This window comes from Mytilus galloprovincialis, chromosome 14 (genome assembly GCF_965363235.1).
Source record: "Mytilus galloprovincialis chromosome 14, xbMytGall1.hap1.1, whole genome shotgun sequence".
In the NCBI taxonomy this organism is placed as follows: Eukaryota; Metazoa; Mollusca; class Bivalvia; order Mytilida; family Mytilidae; genus Mytilus; species Mytilus galloprovincialis.
In genome coordinates, this window is record NC_134851.1 from 68,597,783 (window position 1) to 68,621,646 (window position 23,864).

General features: G+C 34.2%; 1 protein-coding gene across 1 annotated transcript in view; it reads left to right on the forward strand.

The window, feature by feature from the left end:
- The window catches only part of LOC143058162 (fibrinogen-like protein A), a 37,986-nt gene extending 20,001 nt beyond the window's left edge, over positions 1 to 17,985 (forward strand). Inside the window, exon 3 of the mRNA XM_076231625.1 lies at positions 17,810 to 17,985. Coding sequence (XP_076087740.1) covers positions 17,810 to 17,985 — 176 coding nt within the window. The remainder of the gene's footprint in view (positions 1 to 17,809) is intronic.
- Positions 17,986 to 23,864: the final 5,879 nt, after the last annotated feature.

Genomic DNA, 23,864 nt, shown 5'->3' on the forward strand with positions numbered 1-23,864 from the left:
CCTGCCCATGAACCAAGATGGCCGACACGGCTAAAAATAGAACATATGATAAAATGCAGTTTTTGATTCATATCTCTGCAACCAAAGCATTTAGAGCAAATCTGCTGTTGATAAAACTGTTTATTAGGTCAAGATATCTCTGCCCTGAAATTTTCAGACCAATCGGACAACTTTGTGTTAGGTTGCTGCCCCTGAACTGGTAATTTTAAGAAATTTTGCAGCTTTTGGTTATTATCTTGAATATTATTATAGATAGAGATAAACTGTAAACAGCAATAATGTACAGCAAAGTAAGAACTACAAATAAGTCAAACATGACCAAAATGGTCAATTGACCCCTTAAGGAGTTATTGCTCTTTATAGTCAATTTTTATCAATTTTTGTAAGTTTTGTAAATTTTTGTGTAAATTTTTACAATTTATTTTCAACAGTCACTGCTGGGCCAAATTAATTATAGATAGAGATAACTGTAAGCAGCAAGACTGTCCAGTGAAGTGAGATCTACAAACACATTACCAACACCAAAACACAATTTTGTCATGTGTCCTTCTTTAATATGCAAAAAGACCTATAATGGTTTACTTTTATAAATTTTTATTTGAATGGAGAGTTGTTTCATTGGCACCTATACCATGATCTTCCTATACATATGTATTAAGCAAAACATAAATTTACACACAAAGTCCAAGTGTTTGTTTCAGATTTTGACTCATTCTATATTTTTAGCTAAGAATCCTTCAGCATTATGTGCAGAACTACCATACACCAAAAAATAGCCAGTATGTGCCTGAAATTCTTTAACCTTGACCTTTTTAACTCGACATTTAGTGGATGTGCCAAAATCATCATAGATCTGGCATACGTTTCTATAGCAGACTACGAACTTGGCTGTTTTAAGATTCCACCAAAAGGTCAAAGATCAAAAGTACTTACACAAAACCAATGGACAGGTTCCTTGAAAAAGACAAATCTAAAGCAAATCACCCATGACAACATCAATGAGAATCCATTATTGACCTTTGAGAAGACCAATCAGATTGCAATTCAGAAGGTCAAATCGATGTGGATTAAAGACAAAGTAAACAGGAGATTTACATAATTTACAAACACTTTTGAATTCAATCATCTAATTAACTTATAAAATGATATACCAAACATTTTACTAAATATGATGTGATACTTTTTAAGTAAATGTCAGAAGATACATGTTTCTTAGAAATAGGCAAGAATTATGCCTGTCTTTGGAATATTTTAAGAAACTTGTCATCTGGTGAATTTCTAAAGTCATAGATTTTAATTTTAGATTTGTTTGTAGGAGAAATCTGACAGTCAGTCTGTAGATGTCCCATGTCTTATTACCCTGTCAATTTGAGGGTTTAGTGATCTTATCAAGTTTCAATTTCAGATTGGGGGCCTCAGTAGTCAAGTGGTCTAAATAGTTCTACTGTATCATTAGTATGTCAACACTCAAGTTGTGAGTTCCAATTCTGCATGTCACAGTTGCAATCGACTCTAATCTCAATTCTAGATTGTTTACCTAAGTACATCCATAATTTAAAACATATTGATTGAATTCTAACATTTTTAAATGAAATAAACAGATTAAGAAAATGTTTGATAATGAAGTTTAGTCGGGATACTGTTATATATTATATCAATATTATTAAGAAACAAATTGTAATTTGTACAAAAATATTGTACAAATTATAATTTGTATTTTGACTTTGTACAAATTACAATTTGCTCAAAACGCGCACGTGCCTGTACAAATTACAATTTATACAATATATGACCAAAATTCACTGTGGTGGTTTACAATTGAGATCGATATATCAAAAGATTGGATTTACATGACTTATTCCGCTTCACTTTTGTTTGTAAATCGCAAGGTTGTTGGTTCAATGCCATCGGGTCTGATTATTTGATATTAATACTAAACCGACTAGTTTTCATATACCAATACACATCCGTTGTCCATTCTGCATAAGTTTTATGTAATTTTTAAAGTTTAGATAGTCTCATCTGATTTCCATTTAGTTTTATGCATAGTCATATCTATAAAACAAAGATCATTGTTATAACATTAAAAAAAAACATTGATAAAAAAGCAGAAAAACAACTGACATATATTCCTGATCTGGCATAGGCATATGTATTGGTTAGACAGATTATTTATATGAAGAAAACTTGGTGATTTATTGTATAACCTTATTGGATCACCTGCTCAAACAAATGATCAAGAACTACTTTTTGAATTTTGTAACTTAAGGGTGTACTTATTGGTCATTTAATAGCAATCTATAATATGTATCAATGCTTTTTTTCATTAAAATCCATATTATGAATTATTGTACAAGTTATAAGCTTTGGATTGCAAATATTTTGGCCACGAGCATCACTGAGGAGACATGTATTGTCGAAATGCGCATCTGGTGCAAGAAAATTGGTACAGTTAATTTTATTATAAGTGATTTTTGTCAATTTCTGTACTAATTGTAATTTGTAAAAGTACTTTTTGTACAAATTACAATTTGTAAAAAGTCAAAATACAAATTGTAATTTGTACAAAATGATAACTTGTATACAACATATATGTATATATGGTTCCAATTGACTAGTAATCTTTATATGCTTATTTTTTTCTTATTAAATTAATTTACTAGTAAGTATATTTATGTGTTAACATTTTTCTCATACCAAAAGATGTGAACTATCAGTCAACGATACCTTTGAAAAAAGGGTATCTAGGGCTGAATGATCTAAGTAGTTCAATTACTGCATCACTAGCTTGTCTTAGGGTGTATACATAGTACTTTGTGAAAAATCAATCTGCTTGAAACAAAAAAATATCTGAAACTGATATGATCAAGCTACTTAATTGATTTCTTGATTGATAAAATATATGTTACGTTTGGAGGAGGTGATTATCAACAAACAATCAGCATTACCATGGGAACAAATTGACCCACCAAATTAGACATATCATCGGATTTGTACTTACATGAGCAACACGACGGATGACACATGTGGAGCAGGATCTGCTTGTCCTTCCAGAGAACATGAGATCACCACGGTGTTGTCTGAAATGGCAGGTGTCCCCTCAACAGCAACATGAAAAATACCTCGAATATGACACATTCAGACATTAGTCATTATCAGATCATCATACTTATGACAATAGTGACAATCTTCGTATGGTGCCGTGTTCAATTTGTTTTTCTTTTTTTGTCATTATGTTGTCAGTTTATTTCCGACAGATAAGTTTTCGATCTATGAGTTTGAATGTCCCTCTGTTATCTTTCAGTTCTCTTGAATGTCCCTCTGGTATCTTTCATCCCTCTTGAATGTCCCTCTGGTATCTTTCACCCCTCTTGAATGTCCCTCTGGTATCTTTCACCTCTCTTGAATGTCCCTCTGGTATCTTTCACCCATCTTGACTGTAACTCTGGTATCTTTCACCCCTCTTGACTGTAACTCTGGTATCTTTCACCCCTCTTGACTGTAACTCTGGTATCTTTCACCCCTCTTGAATGTCCCTCTGGTATCTTCCACCTTGCTTTTGATGATCTTTGATACTTGTGTTTTAACATTTCACAACATCACGATTTTGCTTATGATCTTTCTACTGATTGACACTTAAATTTTGTAGAATCTGTCATGCAGTGAAACATGCCTAATCCGACACATGAGTATGCAAACATCCTGCTTCAACCGACACATTTTCATGGTCCGAAAATATGCCTATCCTTGCATAAAAACCAAAGTATTCCGACAATCAGCTTAATCCGACATTTTATCTGGTCCCCCAGTGTGTCGGGTTACACACGTTACACTGTTTTAAGTACTAGTAATTGAAATATCACTTAGAAGTTTTGATAACTGCGAATATTGTTAGATCGGTAACTTGTGTTTTGTTGTCTTTTTGTTATAAGCTTTTGTGCTATAATTTTATTTTGATTATTTCCTTTCCAATGCATTTTTACAGCGTGTTCTTATGTGTGGTTGTTACACAATTGTCCCAATAGACAACTTTCGAGTTCGATGCATTCCTCTGGTTTTAGTGAACATTATTCATGCGTTAAGGGGCATCGTCACTTCTAGTCCAAATAAGTATGACGTCTGGCAAGGCTATTTTTTTTTCTGGGACGCCTTTCTACAATTAAAACAGCCTTGCCAGACGTCATAATAATTTGGACTTCGTCACTTCCGTTCCAATGTTGAGCGAGTGGTTGGAAAACTAATATTATATTGCACGAATTATTCGGCAAAATTAAATTCTCATAATTGACAATCAGCAATGCTGTCATTAAGGAATTGTGATTAATTACTTACAAAATAAACATTATTTCTAGTTTATCCTGCACAATGACGAAAACTAAGATGCTGGATGAACGTCAATAGTGCAGGGATACAGGCGATCCTCTTTATCTGGTAAATGATGGCACAAAGGAGCGCATAATTGACGAGTTTTTTTTTCCGATGACGGATGAACTCAAAACGGGTCTATTAGGAGTCGGTTAAGAAATCATGAAAACGTTAAAACTCCGGTACATTCTGTACGTGCCTATAACAAGTCATAAAATGTAATCTAGTGGTTTCTGTTGGTTGTCCTATTTGTTTTCGTTCACTGTTTACAAGTAGTGTTGTAATAAAAATCATAGCCTTTGTTTTCTCTTTTGAATAAGGTAAAAAATATAATAATTTAAAAGCTTTCTGTTGTTGGTTTACTCATTGTTGAAGTCCATACCTTTCATCAGACAATCTTTGTCCTGTGTTCTTATGGTTAGTTTTCTCCTTCTCAATCATACCAAAACTCCGTATTTTTATATTTAATATATATAGATTGTATTAATGAATGTTGTTGTTAAATTTGGTAAATGCTTTTTGTGCTTCTTTGTTGAATATTTTTTCGTTTCTTTGTTCTAATTGAGATTATGGCACAGTGATGACTGCTGTACCCCTATTTTGAAAATTTTACCTATTATGTCTGTTTTGTTCACGCATCGTTGTAAATAAAATGCAATTTGATTCAACTGTAAAACAAGTGAGAGTTTTTAGCGCTATAAAACCAGATTCAATCCACCATTTTCTACATTTGAAAATGCCTGTACCAACTCAGGACATATGACAGTTGTTGTCCATTCGTTTGATGTGATTTGTCATTTGATTTTTCCATTTGATAAGGGACTTTCCGTTTTGAATTTTCACGGAGATCAATATTTTTGTGATTTTACTTTTTGTATCAAACAATATTTTTGATGATCAGTTCAGTTATTGATTATTAATTTAAATATTTCAACAACAGTTATATCGATGACATTAGAACTGTACAAAACAGTTTCCTTATTGATATTACCAATGTATATTCAACTAATCAGGCGAAGTTGTCTTTTCAATCTGGATAAGGACAGTCTATTTCAAGATGTGTTTGATAAGGATGATTGCCGTTATAATTATTACTGATTTCTAATCAACTTTCAGTGTCACCAAAAATTATAATATAGCGACATATACAGATTTTGCAACTGCTGTCGTTATAGTGTTACTTTCCTATCCACAAATTACAAAGTTTGACAATTTTAACATGTTTTTAAAATCGGCTTTACAAGAAAAATAACGACTGTGTCTCATTATTTATTTTGCAAATACCCGTATAATGTTACCATAAAGACCGGATCAATTATCCATAACTGGAAACTTCATAGATGAGTTTCTCCCAAAACACCTGTCTATAGATAGGCGTGTCTATAACATATATATGAGCGAACGGATTAAACTCCGCCCAGTCAAGTGAAATAAATCAAGTAATATATATCACTGTAAAACTTATATCTCGATTAGTTTATCTAGTTGATGACAATAAAGTATGTTTTATTACAGAATAGTATATATTCTAGAACTAACATCACTCTGTGCTGCTTTGTCACAAATGTTTGCTAAAGAAAAAGATTCACAAATAGTTTTATGTGAGGCGTTAATATATAGTAAGCAAATCGAATCGGAAATGGAATGTGCAATGCAGTGCACAAACGTGAAAGACTGCTGCTCGAGCATGTATGATATCTCTATAGAACAATGTTCATTACTTTACGCTTGTTGTCCTAAAACTGAACATATGGTTGGATCAACAACACTTATAAGGAATTCAATACCAGGTAGGTCTTGAATGTATTTGTCTCACACATATTGTGTAGTTAGACTTTAAGAATATCTTAGGTTCGGGTCATCAATGCTCTTTAACCTAATACTTGTTTTGGCTTTCTAACTAAGAGTATTTTGATCTGAGTGTCACAGATGAGTCTTACATAGATAGTGTTACAATTTATAAGCCTGGTATCTTTGCTTTTAATTAAATGATTTGATTATTTTCCTTGTTACCAATGATAACGTTGTTGTATACTACACCAATGAGACAGACAAGGGTCGACCCACGTCGAGAGAATAGTGGAATGAATCATAGACCTACCATAAAATTGAAAATGGAAATGGTGTATGTGTCAAAGATACAACAACCCGACCAAAAACAGACAACAGCAGAAGGTCAATAATAGGTCTTCAATGAAGCGAGAAACTCCCGCACCCAGAGGCATCCTTTAGCTGGCCCCTTAACAAATATGTTTACTAGTTCAGTGATAATGGACGTCATACTAAACTCCGAATTATACACAAGAAACTAAAATTAAAAATCATACAAGACTAACAAAGGCAAGAGGCTCATGTTTACCAACGTTCCCCTAAGCACACAGTATATTTTAACAACTGCCGATGTTTTTCGACTTTGGTGGTCTAGAACTGGAACATGTGACAAGATAGACTTTTGTTTAGCACTCACTCTTCCCCTTTTCTTAATAAGGTCAATGGAATAACTAAATGTTAATAGAAAGTATGACACTTTAAAGATTTGATTTGATTTTTGGTGTTTTAACGCCACTTTTAAACAACGCTTTAGGGTTATTTCTTAGAGGCTAGTTTTTATTGGGTGAGGAAGCCGGAGTGCTCGGAGAAAAACACTGACCTATACTAGGAAAACTGAAAATCCTAGTCAATTAAGATTGGAGTCGAGTACAACAACACGAGTGGGGTTCGAAATGAAAACCTCAGTGATGACTGGCTAGTGATTACAGAAGTAACTACTTAGACCACTCGGCCACCGATACCCTACAAGTTTAGAAAAAAACTACTAAACTATGACAAACATACCAACGAGATATTCAAACTCATATATCCAAAACAAACTAACAATGCCACGGCAAGTGAACGAAAAACGAAAAAAATTCTGCCCCAGAAGGGTATGCACCCACTCAGTTATAATCCTATTTCGGTATGTCATATTCGAGGAAAAGGAGGACGGGATTGAGGTAATGGCAAATGGAACATAACCGATGTCTGTGAAACAGATATTCTGTAAGCGTCAAACAATTCGTCATGATGTTCGTAAAAGAGGGACGAAAGATACCAGAGGGACAGCCAAACTCATAAATCGAAAAATAAACTGACAACGCCATGGCTAAAAATGAAAAAGACAAACAGACAAACAATAGTACATATGACACAACATAGAAAACTAAGGAATAAGCAACACGAAAGCAACACGAACCCCACATAAATCTGGGGGTGATCTCAGGTGATCCGAAAAACTATCAAAGGGAACTTCACCACCTCGTGGAAAGATCTCAGTTGGAAAGCTGGAATCATTTCTTTTGTCGCAAAGTGTTTTTCTCAACCGACTCTGATTGTTTATTTCTAGATGTAAGTCAAGATAAGAAGCAAACTAAACTGTATCTGTTGTATCCTTTATTTCAAGTTAAGTCGATGCCACTGTTGCTGGAGTTCAACCCAGAGAGTATCAGCAACCCAGTAGTCAGCTCTTCTGTGCTGACATGAATCATCATTGCTATGGTCATATTTATAAATTAACTGTTTACAAAACTTGATGTTTTGAAATACTAAGGCTTTTCTACCTCAGGAATAGATTACATTAGTAGTAATTGGCAAAACGTTTAGGAATTTTGGTCCTCAATGCTTTTCAATTTCGTACTTTATTTGGCCTTTTTAACATTTTTTATTCGAGCGTCACTGATGAAGACGAAACGCGCGTCTGGCGTAATACAACTTTAATCCTGCTATCTATGATGAGTTTATTTCTATGTAGCAACATTCCAGCAGCACCTGCATACGGAGTATATATATCTCCCAATTGATACGATATTCCCGGGCTTGTGTTTCCTATCATGATTTCCTTGATAGAGGATTGCTACTCACAAGGAAACTATTAAACCAAAAGAGTTGAAATCATCCCTTCGTAAATTTTACGGACGCCATCATGAGTTGGTTGACCGTTATGGAATAACCGTTTCACAGATGATATCGGATATGTTCCTTATGTCGCAACTACAATACCATTTCCTTTTTCACGAATGTAACCTACTGAATTAGACTATTTACCAGATTTGTAATAACATAAGCAACACGACAGGTGCAACGTGTGGAGCAGGATTTGCTTACCCTTCCGGAGCACATGAGATCACCCCAAGTTTTTTGTGGGGTTCGTGTTGAGAAGTCTTTAGTTTTCTATGTTGTGTCTTCTGTACTATTATTTGTCTGTTTGTCTTTTTATTTTTAGCCATGGCAATGTCAGTTTATTTTATATCTATGAGTTTGACAAAGAGTAATGTTAAAATTAAAATAGCAACACTTTAACATGTAAAATTTGCAAATAATGTCAATGGGCATTGACTGAAGGTACATGGCTAAACAATCTCCTTTGGAATGAATTGTGTCAATGCTTATATAACGCATACCAAAACATATTTACTTTAAATAGTTCCCTTTCAGCAAACCTAAGCACAAACTAATTCATGTAAACTTAGCAAAATTTCAAAGACAATAAACCATAACTGAGGCGGAGGGGTTCAAATAATCTCCATGGTAATGAGATGTGCCAATACTAATACAATTGCATACCAATTATCATTGACCTTACACTAGCGATTCCCCATAAACCAACCCAATCAAAAAATAATACATGAAAAATAAGCAAAAGTTTTTAAAGTAAATATACCATGACTGAGGGGTGGGCCCACATAATCTTCATTGAAGTGTATGAGATATGTCAATGCTTATTCAACTGCATATCAATTATCATAAACCTACCCACTAGTGGTTCCCCATAAAGGCGACGCCGTACACAGAACACCTATGTCTCGCTCTTTTACTCCGTCAAGGTAGACAAAAAGCAACAAATCGATTGTTCTCCAATTTTCATAGCATAATTTGAGATCAGTCGGCTGTAAAGATGTTATTGCATTTAACACAACAGCCGTTGAGTTTGGTATCAGGTCAGAAATGATAAAAAAAGCTTGTAAGTTGAACTTGGTATCGCTAGTCTTATTATGAATTGAAAAATGATTGGTGATGATAGAATTTTTATTTGGCCCATGTCAATTTAATCATCAGATATAGTGAGAGAGAAAAAAACGATAGTCCATGAAAATTGGAATGTATTTAGCCTAAAAATGAAAATGACACTTAATACAGTTAGTTCATCCGAAGTGTTTTTGTGTGAAAAAAAAGTAAAATCACTAAAAAAAAATACCATAAGAACTGAACTCCGATATGAGGCAAACTTAGCTGTATCTGTTATATCCTTTATCTCTAGTTCGATGGGATAGATTCGTTCAACAAAGTCACCAAATTTTGTATCATTTAGTGAGAGAACATCATCTATATAGCGGAACGTAAAGTTCAAGGAAATTGGTTACTTCTTATTTGTCTTCATTTTTCTTCCTAAGATAGAATATGACAGTTGTTATCCTTTCGTGTTATGTGAGATTTTGATTTTGCCATTTGATAAGACACTTTCCGTTTTGAAGTTTCCTCGGAGTTCAGTATTGTTGTGATTTTACTTTTCGTAATTGATACTGTTGCAAACCTTTTAAATTTTGTAGAAGCTTTGCATTTCAATAAATATCTTTTGTATATAATTTCAATAAAAGAAATAAAAATATAAAAATATATTAAGTGCTGCTTCTCAAATCGCAAACATCAATGCATACAACAAAGTGATACTGTTAATGGCTGTTAAAATAATACAGGTTCTGTGGTATAGCTTATCAAACAATCAATACTTAGAATGTTTATTTTTTAATTGTACAACATTTCAAAGAAGACTTCTTTTCAAGTTATACTTACTTTTTACCATCTTTGGTAAAAAATAGGTAAAGCGTAATGTTCTTATACTTCTAAAATATTTTGTCTCATAATATCAGGGACAATTAAACAACTTGAAAGGGAAATTTTGATTTATTCATTTCGATACCTTTTTTATTTCATCTAAAGTGGTTCATTTGTTGCTGATCCTTATTTCTCCATGGGTAACACTAACTCCGTAAGTAGTGTTCTTTACTGCATAATATATCTTGATAATGATGCCTGCGAATACTTTTAGGTGACAAAATACTAGAAATTTTGTTAAATTTTGTGTATTCGTGTTCCTAGTTTTAGCACTATATTTATAAGTTATTGTAGTTTCATTGTAAATTTCAAAGCTGTAGGTTCAGTTAGACCCCTCTTTGGTCCCTATATACAGTAGTGTTGCAAAATTATTAAAATGTAAACTGTTAGCTATTCATTGAAAAGTAGAATACTTCTGTTACATACACATGGGCTGTTTTTTTTACAAGAAAATGCATATATATATCGGTTACTAGCATCATTAAGTCATTCTAAATTTCTGAAATCTTCACAATTTTAGAATTTTACTTAAATTTCAGATGGTTGCCGTCTTAAATGGATGTGGCCGCATCAGTGTTTATTCTTAACATTTAAATGTAAGTTGTATTTAATCACAATACATAACATATATAAAGGTTGAGAGTGAACACGGATGCGGCCGCTTTTATTTTTGACAAAAAATCATCTGAAAAGTGACATATTTAAGCTTGCCTTTGAAATGTTTGAGCGTCTTTAATGATAAAATCAGTTCAAATCTTTCACATAAACTAATTGAATCGACCTAAGTAGACATTTAAGTGTTTAAAAAGTGTCCAAAATCATTCAGAAAATATTTGAGGCCAAATTCGGTTCTTACTGCACCTACTCCTTCCCAGTTGATGATTTCAAGGAAGATAATGAAGTATTGTTGAAGCCAACCCTTCGAAAATTCTAGGGACGCAATACCTTATTGGTTTACCGGTATGGAATATCTGTTTCAGAAATGGTTACGGCTATGTTTCAACTGCCGTAACAAAATTCACGTCCTATTTTTCGCAAATGTGACATCACAAATAGGTGCAAATATTTGAGAAGGATCTGCTTACTCTTCCGGGAACATAAAATCCATCAGTTGTTATGTTGGGATTCGTGTAGTCTTTATTTTTTTTTATTTGTTGTGTTCGTTTTTTTACGTTTTTCGATTTTTTGCCATAGCCTAGTCAGCTTGTGTTAATTATGAGTCGAATATTCTTATGGTATATTTCACCTTATCTTCTTAAAATGATGACATTATTAACATCTTCTAATTTTCAGGAAGAGTTATCGGCCCTACGCCTAAGGATTGTAGTGATCTGTCACCAGGAACGTGCAGTGGAGTTTATACCATACAACCACAAAATGGTGTTGATATATCTGTTTTCTGTGATATGGTAACTGATGATGGAGGTTGGACGGTAAGCTCCATTTAGTTTTAAGCTTAAGAGATACAGTGCATCCTGCCTAATCTGACACCTGAGTATTCCAACATCCTGCTTTAACCGATTGTCCCAAAATATGAATATCCTTGCAGAAAAAACCTGAGTAATCCGACACCTTGCCTAATCCGAATTTTTTTCCTGGTCCCCCAGTGTGTCGGATAACGTAAGTTACACTGTATATGATAACTTACACATGCCGTGCAGGGTCTACACATGTTTGAAGTGTATCAATATAAAACCGCTTTAACGATTGGAAACATGTAGGCAATAAACAAAAAATGCTATTAGGATATTTTGCAATGCGTTTAAATATTTGCCAATGCAATCTCTGATTGCATTTAAATATAGTTTATACTGTGGGCGATAGAAAAATCACATGTTTGTTGGTATTTAATTTACGTGGTTTGGTAGAAGTTTGCATACAAAACTTGCTAAATTTGAAATTCGTTGAACATTGGATTTCGTGTTGCAGCTGTACCCACTAAATCCACGAAAATTGGTATTCTACGAATAATAATAAATCCACAGTGTATTGTTTGACCTAGTAACCATGAAGATGAGTCGATGAATATTATTGTTACACAATGCTTAATGCTTATCCGGTTTATAACGTCCCGAAAAACGAAATCAAACTGTGGAAACGAACTTTAATGATACACAGTAAAATACACACTCAAGTTAGTTAAAACACTGGTTCATTTCATTTCAATTGAAGTATTTGAAAAATATTTTGAATTGCATCTGATTCGTTTCTAATTATTTTGTGTTTTTTGCGAAAAAGATTTTCGCACATCTTGCAATGATTACTCTTTCAAATAAAATTGAGAATGGAAATGGGGAATGTGTCAACCCAACCATAGAACAGTAGAATGTCACCTATAGGTCTTCAATGCAGCGAGAAATTCCCGCACCCGGAATCGTCCTTCAGCTGGCCCCATAACCAATAACCATATATATATGCTAGTTCAGTGAGAATGGACGTCATACTAAACTCCAAATTATACACACGAACTAAAATTAAAAATATATCTTAGGAACAATTTATACACACAGAAAAAATAAAGGCAACGACACGCGTTTCGAAATGAAAATGAAACTATTAGTGCTATGATATGTCCGGCCAAATGATCGTAAAAATATAAATGTTGCCTGCTTATACTTTACATTAGCATTAGAATTAAACAGAAACGATGATTTAATGTATAACAAAATCACAACCCAACACTAAAACATGTACATTTAAGTATTGTCATTGTGAGCTCATAATGACCGATGAGATCGTCTTACATAACGACATCCATTGTGTAACGCGTATTACCGACTGAAAAGTGCTTGGATGACGGCCTCAACTCTAGATCTGATCACTCCAGTATGTCATTGGATTTCTTCTATGGTGGATAGTTTTCTCATTGTCAATCATTCCTTATCTCCCTATTCTTATATAGCTGTCGCCATTCCCGGTGCAAGTCTGATTCAAACTGACTAATGTGTCCCAACATACTCTTCCGGATTCCATTGTTGACTCATGGCTGGAAATTGAAGATAAGTAACGCTTTCAACTTTGTACAATGCGGCCTGTCATCGGCATTCGTAAACACAGGTCTTGCCGCTAGTGGATGGTTGTTTAAATGGATATAACAAACGACTGAAGAATTTCCCTAGTGTATTGATCACCTGTAAGGTTTCCTCGTATGTCGGGTATCATCAGCTCAAAAGTCATAACATCGGTTCTGACATGATTATTAACAAACCTTTCTAAAATTTCCGTTTATAAATTTTGAAATTATAAAAAAAACTCACCAGGCAAAGTTAACCTTAGATGAATTTGGCCACTTGTTTTAGGTAGTTTTGTCATATAGCTTTTCAATGGTTTCGGGTACTTCTACATCCTCGGATTTCAAATAATTGGCTTTGAGCGTTCCTGATGAAAGGTCATCCAGAAAAGCGCAACGGACGCATGAATTTATAAAAAGTGTTGTTTTCAATTTTTTTCACCAAGTCCAACTTGTTATCACAAGGGTGCAACCTCAATTCATTACAGAGAATTTTCTTAATCGTATGTGCCGTATTTTTCTGTCTCCAAACTCTCATTCGCCAATCTGTTTCAAGCCATAGAAACCGGCTGTCGTCCGACCAATGGATCCTGTGCCATGCAGGTCACAAGTTCAATCCACCGTGCGATAAACACCATACCAAACGCATTCGTTGATGTTGATCAGATAACATGGAACGTCTAATAACTCTTCAGTCCTTGTAATTTCAACCTGTTTCTCACTGTTCTGGTTGAAAGACGTCTTTTACGTAATCATTGTCAGAACAGTACTAGTTTCAAATGGCAAATCGTCTAACTAGGTGATGCAGTGCCATGCACCCACGCTCTGATATTACAGATGGTCTACTTGATTATAGCAAATAAATTATGAAGTAAAAATGCAATGGTATTTTTTAAGAAACTTAATTTTTACTATAAATGCGACTAGGTTCTTTCTGGCTTCCTCCAACAATAAAAACTGATCACCAGGGAATAGCACTCAAACTATCAATCAATCATATATCATTATTTTGAAATATATTCAAATATTGTAATACAGCATATAAAATAGTTTCGCTATTTGTACTTTTACGTTCATTTATGTTGTTGTCTGTCCATTTGCAACTTATTAAACTGTAGATTCATCTATTTTTCATTGGTACCAATTATCGTGGTTTGAAGAAAACTTGCCTATTCCTTGATATTTAATTTAGTGGCTTTGACAAAGTCTGCATTCATTCCTTAAGAAAATTTGTAATTTTGGAGAATGAATATCAGGGGAAGATTCAGGTAGGATAGTGTCAAGGATACCCTTTCCCATCAATTTGTGTTTTTTATTTCATTTATCATGTATTTTTTTTTTTTTTTTTTTAGATTATTACTTTTAGGTGAGGTTTTGGAATTTTTGTCAGAATTTCCGACTCCTTGGTTTATTTCCTACATTACAGGGTAAACTATTTTGTGCCATAACACCCATTTTTCTTTTCATATAAGATTCAAATAGGTCATGAAATGTCATTTACCAAAATTTAAGCAGATTCTAGATATCTTTTGATTTGAAACCCAAATAATACCAATGCAAATATAGGTAAAAGTCAGAGTCAACCTTTTTCCGCAATTTAAATTTTTAAAAATTTCTTGAAAAAGTTCCATAGCCTATTTATATTTTTGCCGCTAGTGGATGGTTGTTAAAATGGAGACAACAAACGGCTGAAGAATTTCCCTAGTATATTGATCACCTGTAAGGTGTCCTCGTATGTCGTGTATCATCAGCTCAATAGTCATTACAGTGGTTCTGACATGATTAATTAAGAACAAACCTTTCTAAAATTTCCGTTTATAAATTTTGAAATTGTAAAAAAAATCACCAGGCAAAGTTAACCTTAGATGAATTTGTCCACTTGTTATTCTAAAAAAGCCTAAGTATTTAAAAAAAATCAAAAGTTTTGTAAACAGTTAATTTATAAATATGACCATATCAATATACAATTCATGTAAGCACATAAGTGATGACTACTGGGCTGGTGATACCCTCGGGGAATTAAAACTCCACCAACAGTGACATCGACCCAGTGGTTGTAAATAAACTCATCATAGATATAGGGTTGAGATCTCAAAAACATTTAAACCCCGCTGCATTTTTGCGCCTGTCCCAAGTCAGGAGACTCTGGCCTTTGTTAGTCTTGTATCATTTTCAATTTTTGTGTGTGTGTATAATTCGGAGTTTAGTATGGCGTCCATCATCACTGTACTATAGTGTATAGTATAGATATTTGTTTAGGGGCCAGCTGAAGAACGCCTCCGTGTGCGGCAGTTTCTCGTTGCATTGAAGACCTATTGGGGATATTCTGCTGTTGTCTGTTCTATAGTCGGGTTGTTGTTTCTTTGACACATTCCATTCTCAATTTTATTATTTAAATCATATTTTCGTTGTAGGTTATTCAAAGACGGTTTAATGGTACAGTAAGTTTTGACAGGATTTGGAGTAATTACAAATCTGGATTTGGTGACATTATAGGAGAACATTGGCTGGGTAGATATAATTATATGTTCACGGGAGTTATGAAATAGCTGATTTATCCACAAAACCAAAATCTTCAAGAATTAAATACACTGAAACTATAAACTAACGAAAATATTTATGACAATTTGGTTTCTGTTATCTAGCTAATTGAGCAAGTCTTATTCAAATTGTACTCCTTTTTGTTATGTTATCGCCTATAAAGTATGATTTATTTTCATTGCTGAAGGCCGTACGGTTGACTATAATTATTGTTAAACTCCACTTCATTGAAATTCGGTGGATATACAGTTGTCTCATGGGCAATTATAAGGCATCTACAGCTAGAGTGAAAATTCCAAACCAAATATTTATATCTATAAAATATTTCGGTAAATGTTTTAAGTTAATCATTGTAGCCAAATTTCTTGCCTTAATAATTCACCAATTATTCATCGGTAACGCTCATTAAAATCTAAAAATCAGTACGCGAGAGATCTTTGAAATTTACAAATCGTAAGAAGATACTTCACCGTTCACAAATTAACAATTGGAGACGAAATGTCGTTATTATCCTGGTACTTTTGATAACTATTTACACCACTGGGTCGATGCCACTAAACTTTGAATTTTTCGAAAAACTAAGGATTTTCTTATCCCAGGTATAGATTACCTTAGGCGTATTTGGCACAACTTTTTGGAATTTTGGATTTGAAATGCTCTTCAACTTTGTTCTTGTTTGGCTTTATAAATATTTTGATATGAGCGTTACTGATGAGTCTTATGTAGACGAAACGCGCGTCAGGCGTACTAAATTATAGTCCTGGTACCTTTAATAACTATTGTTTTCAAGTTTTTGATAGAATTTCAGAGAGAGACTGAAAGATATATTAGAGTACTGATATTTATTTGTATATTAAAAGATTTGATGTTGATAGCTAATTTTCCATTTTTTCTGAAAAGATTATTTTCACCTTTTATGGAATTTTGCCATTTAATCCCTGCCACACTGTAAAGAAACTCATCATAGATACAGGTATTAAAATTGTGTACGCCGGTCGCGCGTTTTGATCCACAAAAGACGCTCGAATAAAAAAGGTTAATAGGAAGAAATAAAGCTCAAATTTGAAGAGCATTAAGGACCCGAAATCCCGAAATATTTTTGCCAAAACAGCTCATGTAGTTCATTCATAGGGTGGAACATCCTTAGTATTTCGAAATATTTAAAGATTTGTAAACAGTTAATTTATAATTATGACCTTATCAATGATATTTCATTTCAACAAAGACTCCTGTGTATTGTTGAATGCTTCTTAATATCATTTTTGTACAGTTGTTTGGTTGCTGAGTCATACACATTTTTTTATTATTCATAACAAACTAAAACAGTAAGTTATAAAGTTCAACCAACAATATCTGTAAATTTGGGGACCTCGGTGGCCGAGTGATCTAAGTAGTTACTACTGTACTCACTAGCCAACACTTGATTCGGGTGCATTCGACTTCAATCTTAATTGACAAGGATTGTCAGTTTACCTATCGAAGGTCAGTGGTTTTCTCCGGGCACTTCGGCTTCCTCCACCAATCAATACTGGCCACCACGAAAAAGTCTAAATGCTGTGCTTAAAATTGGCGTTAAAAAACAAAAAATCAATTGAGCTGTAAATTTGTAACAATTTAAGCAATGATTTAAATATATGCCTTTCAGATAACAGTAATTGACAAATTAGTGATATACAGAAAAACAACAAATAATAAAGAGAAACATATAAAGTGGTTAAAAAAATTGCCCTTGCACGAACAGGACGCGATAAAATCCTTGCATAACACATTCAAATAAGAAAGTCTTCATTTATCTTTGTTACTGTGGATTCATTTATTTTTGTGTGTACAACATTTTCGTGGGTTGAGAAAAACTTGCATATTCATGGATATTAAAATTCGTACTTTTTGCAAAGTTCTTTTAGAAAACTTGTATTTCGTTGAAAATTCCAATTCGTGGTTCAACGAATATTAACATCCAACGAAAATAAATGAATCCGCAGTATTTGCTTTCAAGGATGACTAAAAAAAGTTTTGTAACTTCAGGAAATGATAATCTTCACTATATTACTGATCAAGGACTTTACAAAGTCCGCTTTGACTTTGAAGATTATTCCGGAAATACAGCCTATGCTATCTACGACAAATTTAACGTTGGTGACGAGGGTACAAACTACCTATTGAGCATTTCTGACTATCATGGAACAGCAGGTACTATATAATTCGCTAATTTGCTTGGTCTAAATGCAATTTTGTGCTTCTTTGTTACATATTTTCTTTTTTTAGTGATTAATATTACAACACAATGTTGACTGCTGTATATATACACAGCCCTCCTTGGGATTTACAATTTTACCTATTATGTCTGTCTGTTTTGTTCACGCATCGTTGTCAATATCACTGAATTTAGTTCGACTGTCGTACCCGTGAGAGATTGAGCTAGTTGTGAAACCAGGTTTGGTCCACAATTTTCAACATGAGAGGGTGCCTGTTCTGAGTCAGGAATGTGACTGTTTTTTGTCCATTCGTTTGACGTGTTTAAGCTTTTGATTTTGCCATTTGATTGGGGACTTACCGTTTTGAAATTCCTCGGAGATCAGTATTTTTGTTGTTTATACTTTCTACCATAAATACGAAATGTTTTTCCACATTAGCGATATTTTCTATCCCTGCAATTAGCATACATTGCCTACTTAAGTACTAATTTTATATATGGCTGTAAGATAGAAGACATAGGGGACTACGTACAGATCCTTGCAGTAGCAAATTTTAAGTTTGAAAATTTCCATTAGTATATATAAGAAGATATGGTATGAGTGCTTATGAGACAACTCTCCATCCAACTCGTTTAAGTGTTCATATTTCTTTAGTCATTCCATTTCACTTTACAGGTGATTCGATGACAGATCTAGTGAGTTGGCCGATGAACGGTATGAAATTTACCACACGAGATAAAGACAACGATATTGAATATCACAATACTAATTGTGCTATTCGAAAGAAGGGAGGGTGGTGGTACGCATCCTGCACCCTTTCTAATCTCAACGGAATTTACAAAGAGGAGGAATCAGCAGACAGCAATCACTGGTATACTTTCGATGTCAGAAAAGGGCTGAGAAAGACAAAAATAATGATGAAACCTAACTTGGACATCTAAACAATTGGAATAGGTCATGAAAAAATATGTTGTTTAAATCAAACAAACATTTATTTATGAGCTCACCTGGCCCGAAGTGCCAAGTGAGCTTTTCCCATCACTTTGCGTCCGGCGTCCGTCGTCGTCGTCCGTCGTCCGTCGTCCGTCGTTGTTAACTTTTACAAAAATCTTCTCCTCTGAAACTGCTGGGCCAAATTAAACCAAACTTGGCCACAATCATCATTGGGGTATCTAGTTTAAAAAATGTGTGGCGTGACTCCGCCTACCAACCAAGATGGCCGCCATGGCTACAGTTTTTGGCTTATAACTCAAAAACAAAAGCATTTAGAGCAAATCTGACAGGGGTAAAATTGTTTATCAGGTCAATATCTATCTGCCCTGAAATTTTCAGATGAATCAGACAACCCGTTATTGGGTTGCTGCCCCTGAATATGTAATTTTAAGGACATTTTGCAATTTTTAGTTATTATCTTGAATATTATTATAGATAAAGATAAACTGTAAACAGCAATAATGTTCAACAAAGTAAGATTTACAAATAAGTCAGGAAGACCGAAATGGTCAGTTGACCAATTTAGGAGTTATTGCCCTTTATAGTCAATTTTTAACCATTTTTCGTAAATCTTGGTCATCTTTTAGAAAAATCTTCTCCTCTGAAACTACTGGGCCAAATTAAACCAAACATGTCTACAATCATCATTGGGGTATCTAGTTTAAAAAATGCGTCCGGTGACCCGGTCAACCAACCAAGATGGCCGCCATGGCTAAAAATAGAACATGGGGGTAAAATGCAGTTTTTGGCTTATAACTCAAAAACCAAAGCATTTAGAGCAAATCTGACAAGGTAAAATTGTTCATCAGGTCAAAATTTATCTGCCCTGAAATTTTCAGATGAATCGGACAACTTGTTGTTGGGTTGCTGCCCCTGAATTGGTAATTTTAAGAAAATTTTACTGTTTTTGGTTATTATCTTGAATATTATTATAGATAGAGATAAACTGTAAACAACAATAATGTTCAGCAAAGTAAGATTTAAAAATAAGTCAACATGACCAAAATGGTCAGTTGACCAATTTAGGAGTTATTGCCCTTTATAGTCAATTTTTAACCATTTTTCGTAAATCTTAGTAATCTTTTACAAAAATCTTCCCTTCTGAAACTACTGGGCCAAATTAATCCAGACTTGGCCACAATCATCATTGGGGTATCTAGTTTAACAAATGTGTCCGGTGACCCGGCCAACTAACCAAGATGGCCGCCACGCCTAAAAATAGAACATAGGGGTAAAATGCAGTTTTTGGCTTATAACTCAAAAACCAAAGCATTAAGAGCAAATCTGACATGGGTAAAAAAATTATCAGGTCAAGATCTATCTTCCCTGAAATTTTCAAATGAATCAGACAACCTGTTGTTGGGTTGCTGCCCCTGAATTAGTAATTTTAAGGAAAGTTTGCTGTTTTTGGTTATTATCTTGAATATTATTATAAATAGAGATAAACTGTAAACAGCAATAATGTACAACAAAGTAAGACCTAAAAAGAAGTCAACATGACCAAAATGGTCAATTGACCCCTAAGGAGTTATTGCCCTTTATATAGTCATTTTTTTTAACAATTTTCACAAAATTTTACTAACATTTTCCACTGTAACTACTGGGTCAACTTCATTATAGATAGAGATAATTGTAAGCAGCAAGAATGTTCAGTAAAGTAAGATCTACAAACACATCACCATCACCAAACCACAATTTTGTCTTGAATCCATCTGTGTCCTTTGTTCAGTATTCACATAGACCAAGGTGAGCGACACAGGCTCTTAAGAGTCTCTAGTTCGTAAATGTTAGTAATCTTTTACAAAAATCTTCTCCTCTGAAACTGGGCCAAATTAAACCAAACTTGGCCACAATCATCATTGGGGTATCTAGTTTAAAAAATGCGTCCGGTGACCCGGCCAACCAACCAAAATGGCCGCCATGGCTAAAAATAGAACATAGGGATAAAATGCAGTTTTTGGCTTATAACTTAAAAACCAAAGCATTTAGAGCAAATTTGACATATGTAAAATTGTTTATTAGGTCAAGATATATCTACCCTGAAATTTTCAGATGAATCTGACAACCTGTTGTTGGGTTGCTGCCCCTGAATTGGTAATTTTGAGGAAATTTTGCTGTTTTTGGTTATTATCTTGTATATTATTATAGATAGAGATAAACTATAAACAACCATTATGTTCATCAAAGTAAGATTTACAAATAAGTCAACATGACCGAAATGGTCAGTTGACCCCTTTAGGAGTTATTGCCCTTTATAGTCAATTTTTAACCATTTTTCGTAAACCTTTAGTAATCTTTTACAAAAATCTTCTCCTCTGAAACTAGTAGGCCAAATTAATCCAAACTTATCCACAATCATCTTTGGGGTATCTAGTTTAAAAAATGCGTCCGGTGACCCGGTCAACCAACCAAGATGGCCGCCATGGCTAAAAATAGAACATAGGGGTAAAATGCAGTTTTTGGCTTATAACTCAAAAACCAAAGCGTTTAGAGCAAATGTGACAAGGTGTTAAATTGTTCATCAGGTCAAGATCTATCTGCCCCGAAATTTAATTTATTAGAATACAGCTTAATTATGAAGGTTAATATTGTTTTATAACTGCTGTACAAATTGCTGACGATTCCATTTTCGTTATGTTCATTTTGCAGTAGGGCTGATATTGTCTCAATACTTATAACTGATTAATATTATTCAACAAATTCAGTATTTTCGCTAATTTTTTTTAATGGAAGTTTGTATTGAAAGTTTATATTGTAATAAAGTTGCTGTAAAAATTGTTAACAAGGACATAGCTGTAACATGTATTTTGCAGTACTGGTTTCGGCTGATATTGTATCAATTCTTAGAAATGCTCAAATATTTTTTGTCACATGCAGTAATTTCATTGTTTGTTAAAATATACTTTGGATTCATTTCTTTTCTTGGTTATCAATTTTCGTGGATAATGGAAATCTTCGTGATTATTTGATTTTGTGGTTTTGAGAATCTCCACAAACGAGGCATATGGAAAATTTATAATTCATTGAACCTTTGAATTTGTGGCTAACCTGTTCCCATGAAACCAGCGAAATTTGGTATCCAACGAATAATAATGGACCCAAAACAGATTTTGCGTTAACTAAAATCGGTATACATCAAATCGAACAATTGATTTTAGCAAAAATCTATTGAGGAACAGTTACGCATGTGGTTTACCTTATTGGCATGCATTAGACTCATCTCTTCTATGTGTTGCCTAGTGCCTGGCCTTTTCGGGGTAAGACAGATTTATTTAATTATTTCAGTCAAGTATATGAAAATGATCATCTATGAGTTATAAGATTTGCATTCTGCAATTCTGTAAATAAAAGCAACAGTAGTATACCGCTGTTCGAAACTCATAAATTGATAGAAAAAAAAACCAAATCCGGGTTACAAACTAAAACTGAGGGAAAAGCATTAAATATAAGAGGAGAACAACGACACAAAATAAACACAACATTAAAATGTAACACACGCAGAAACGAACTAAGCATTAGACAAAATCCGATGAGAATAACAAATATAACATCAAAACTAAATACATGAACTTGGGATAGTAAAGAACCGTGACACGTCTTATAGCAATTAGGAGATAACTGTATTATATTTTAAACTCCGACGGCATCAATTGGGGATTTGATGGTCGCAAATTAAGTTTACATTCTAATGAAACTGACAGAAAACAACGTTGTTTATTCTTTAGTTTTTTATGTTGTGTCATGTGTACTATTGTTTTTCTGTTTGTCTTTTTTTCATTTTTAGCCATGGCGTTGTCAGTTTGTTTTAGATTTATGAGTTTGACTGTCCCTTTGGTATCTTTCGTCCCTCTTTTATTACCACTGGGTCGATGTCTCTGCTGGTGGACATTTTGTCCCCAAGGACATCATCCGCCCAGTAGCAAAACTACAATTGCATGAACTTACGAAGATCAAACAGGAAACTGGCTCGGACGTCGACCAGTATAAAAAGGTCCGAAACAGACAACACCATGGACACGGTGTCGTCTGATTTGGCAGGAGTCCCCTCATCACCAGACATGACAAATATCTCAAACACGACTCATTCAGATCATCGTCCTAGTGACAATAGCAATATTACACATATACAGCCATGTTCAGTTCTCCTTAAAGACATTTTGGTTTTTGATGACACAGTACAACACTGTCGCATTTCAAAGTGTGAGACCAAAGGCTGCAAAACTTGTGCTATTTTAATTACAGATGCTGAATTCACTAGCAATTTGACCAAGAATTCATATTTTATCAGAAGTTACGATGATCTGAATTGTAAATCGATAAATGTCGTCTACGGATTAGAGTGCAACCTTTGCGGATTGGTATGCGTCGGTGAAGCGAAAGGAAGGCTAAACAAACGTATGTGCGGTCATAGATCAGACATTAACATCAATGCTAACGACATTCTATACCAGCATTTCAATCAGCCCGATCATTCCATCGTTTCTATGACAGTTCGCATTATCGAAAAGATATACCATAGCTCTAACAATCCTAATCTTTCAACGACTCTTCGTAGACAAAGAGAAGACTACTGGATTAGACAATTGGGAACTGCAACACCGTATGGCTGCAATGACAAAATTGATGGTATAGGTATTCTATCTAGTCCTTCGTGTAACTCGGTGAATGTGATGAATATTTTCAACTCGACTCCTCGACGTAGACGCAGTCATGGTCATCGTCATTATACATCACCTTCTCTGCATGATGTCTCTATTAATGACTTGCTGTCATTCACACAAAAGCCGTTAGGTATTCATCACATGCGCACGAAACTTTATTCATTACCCCTTTCGAAACTTCATTCTCTGTTCAATTTATGTTTGGAATCCACTGTTACAAACCCTCATTCA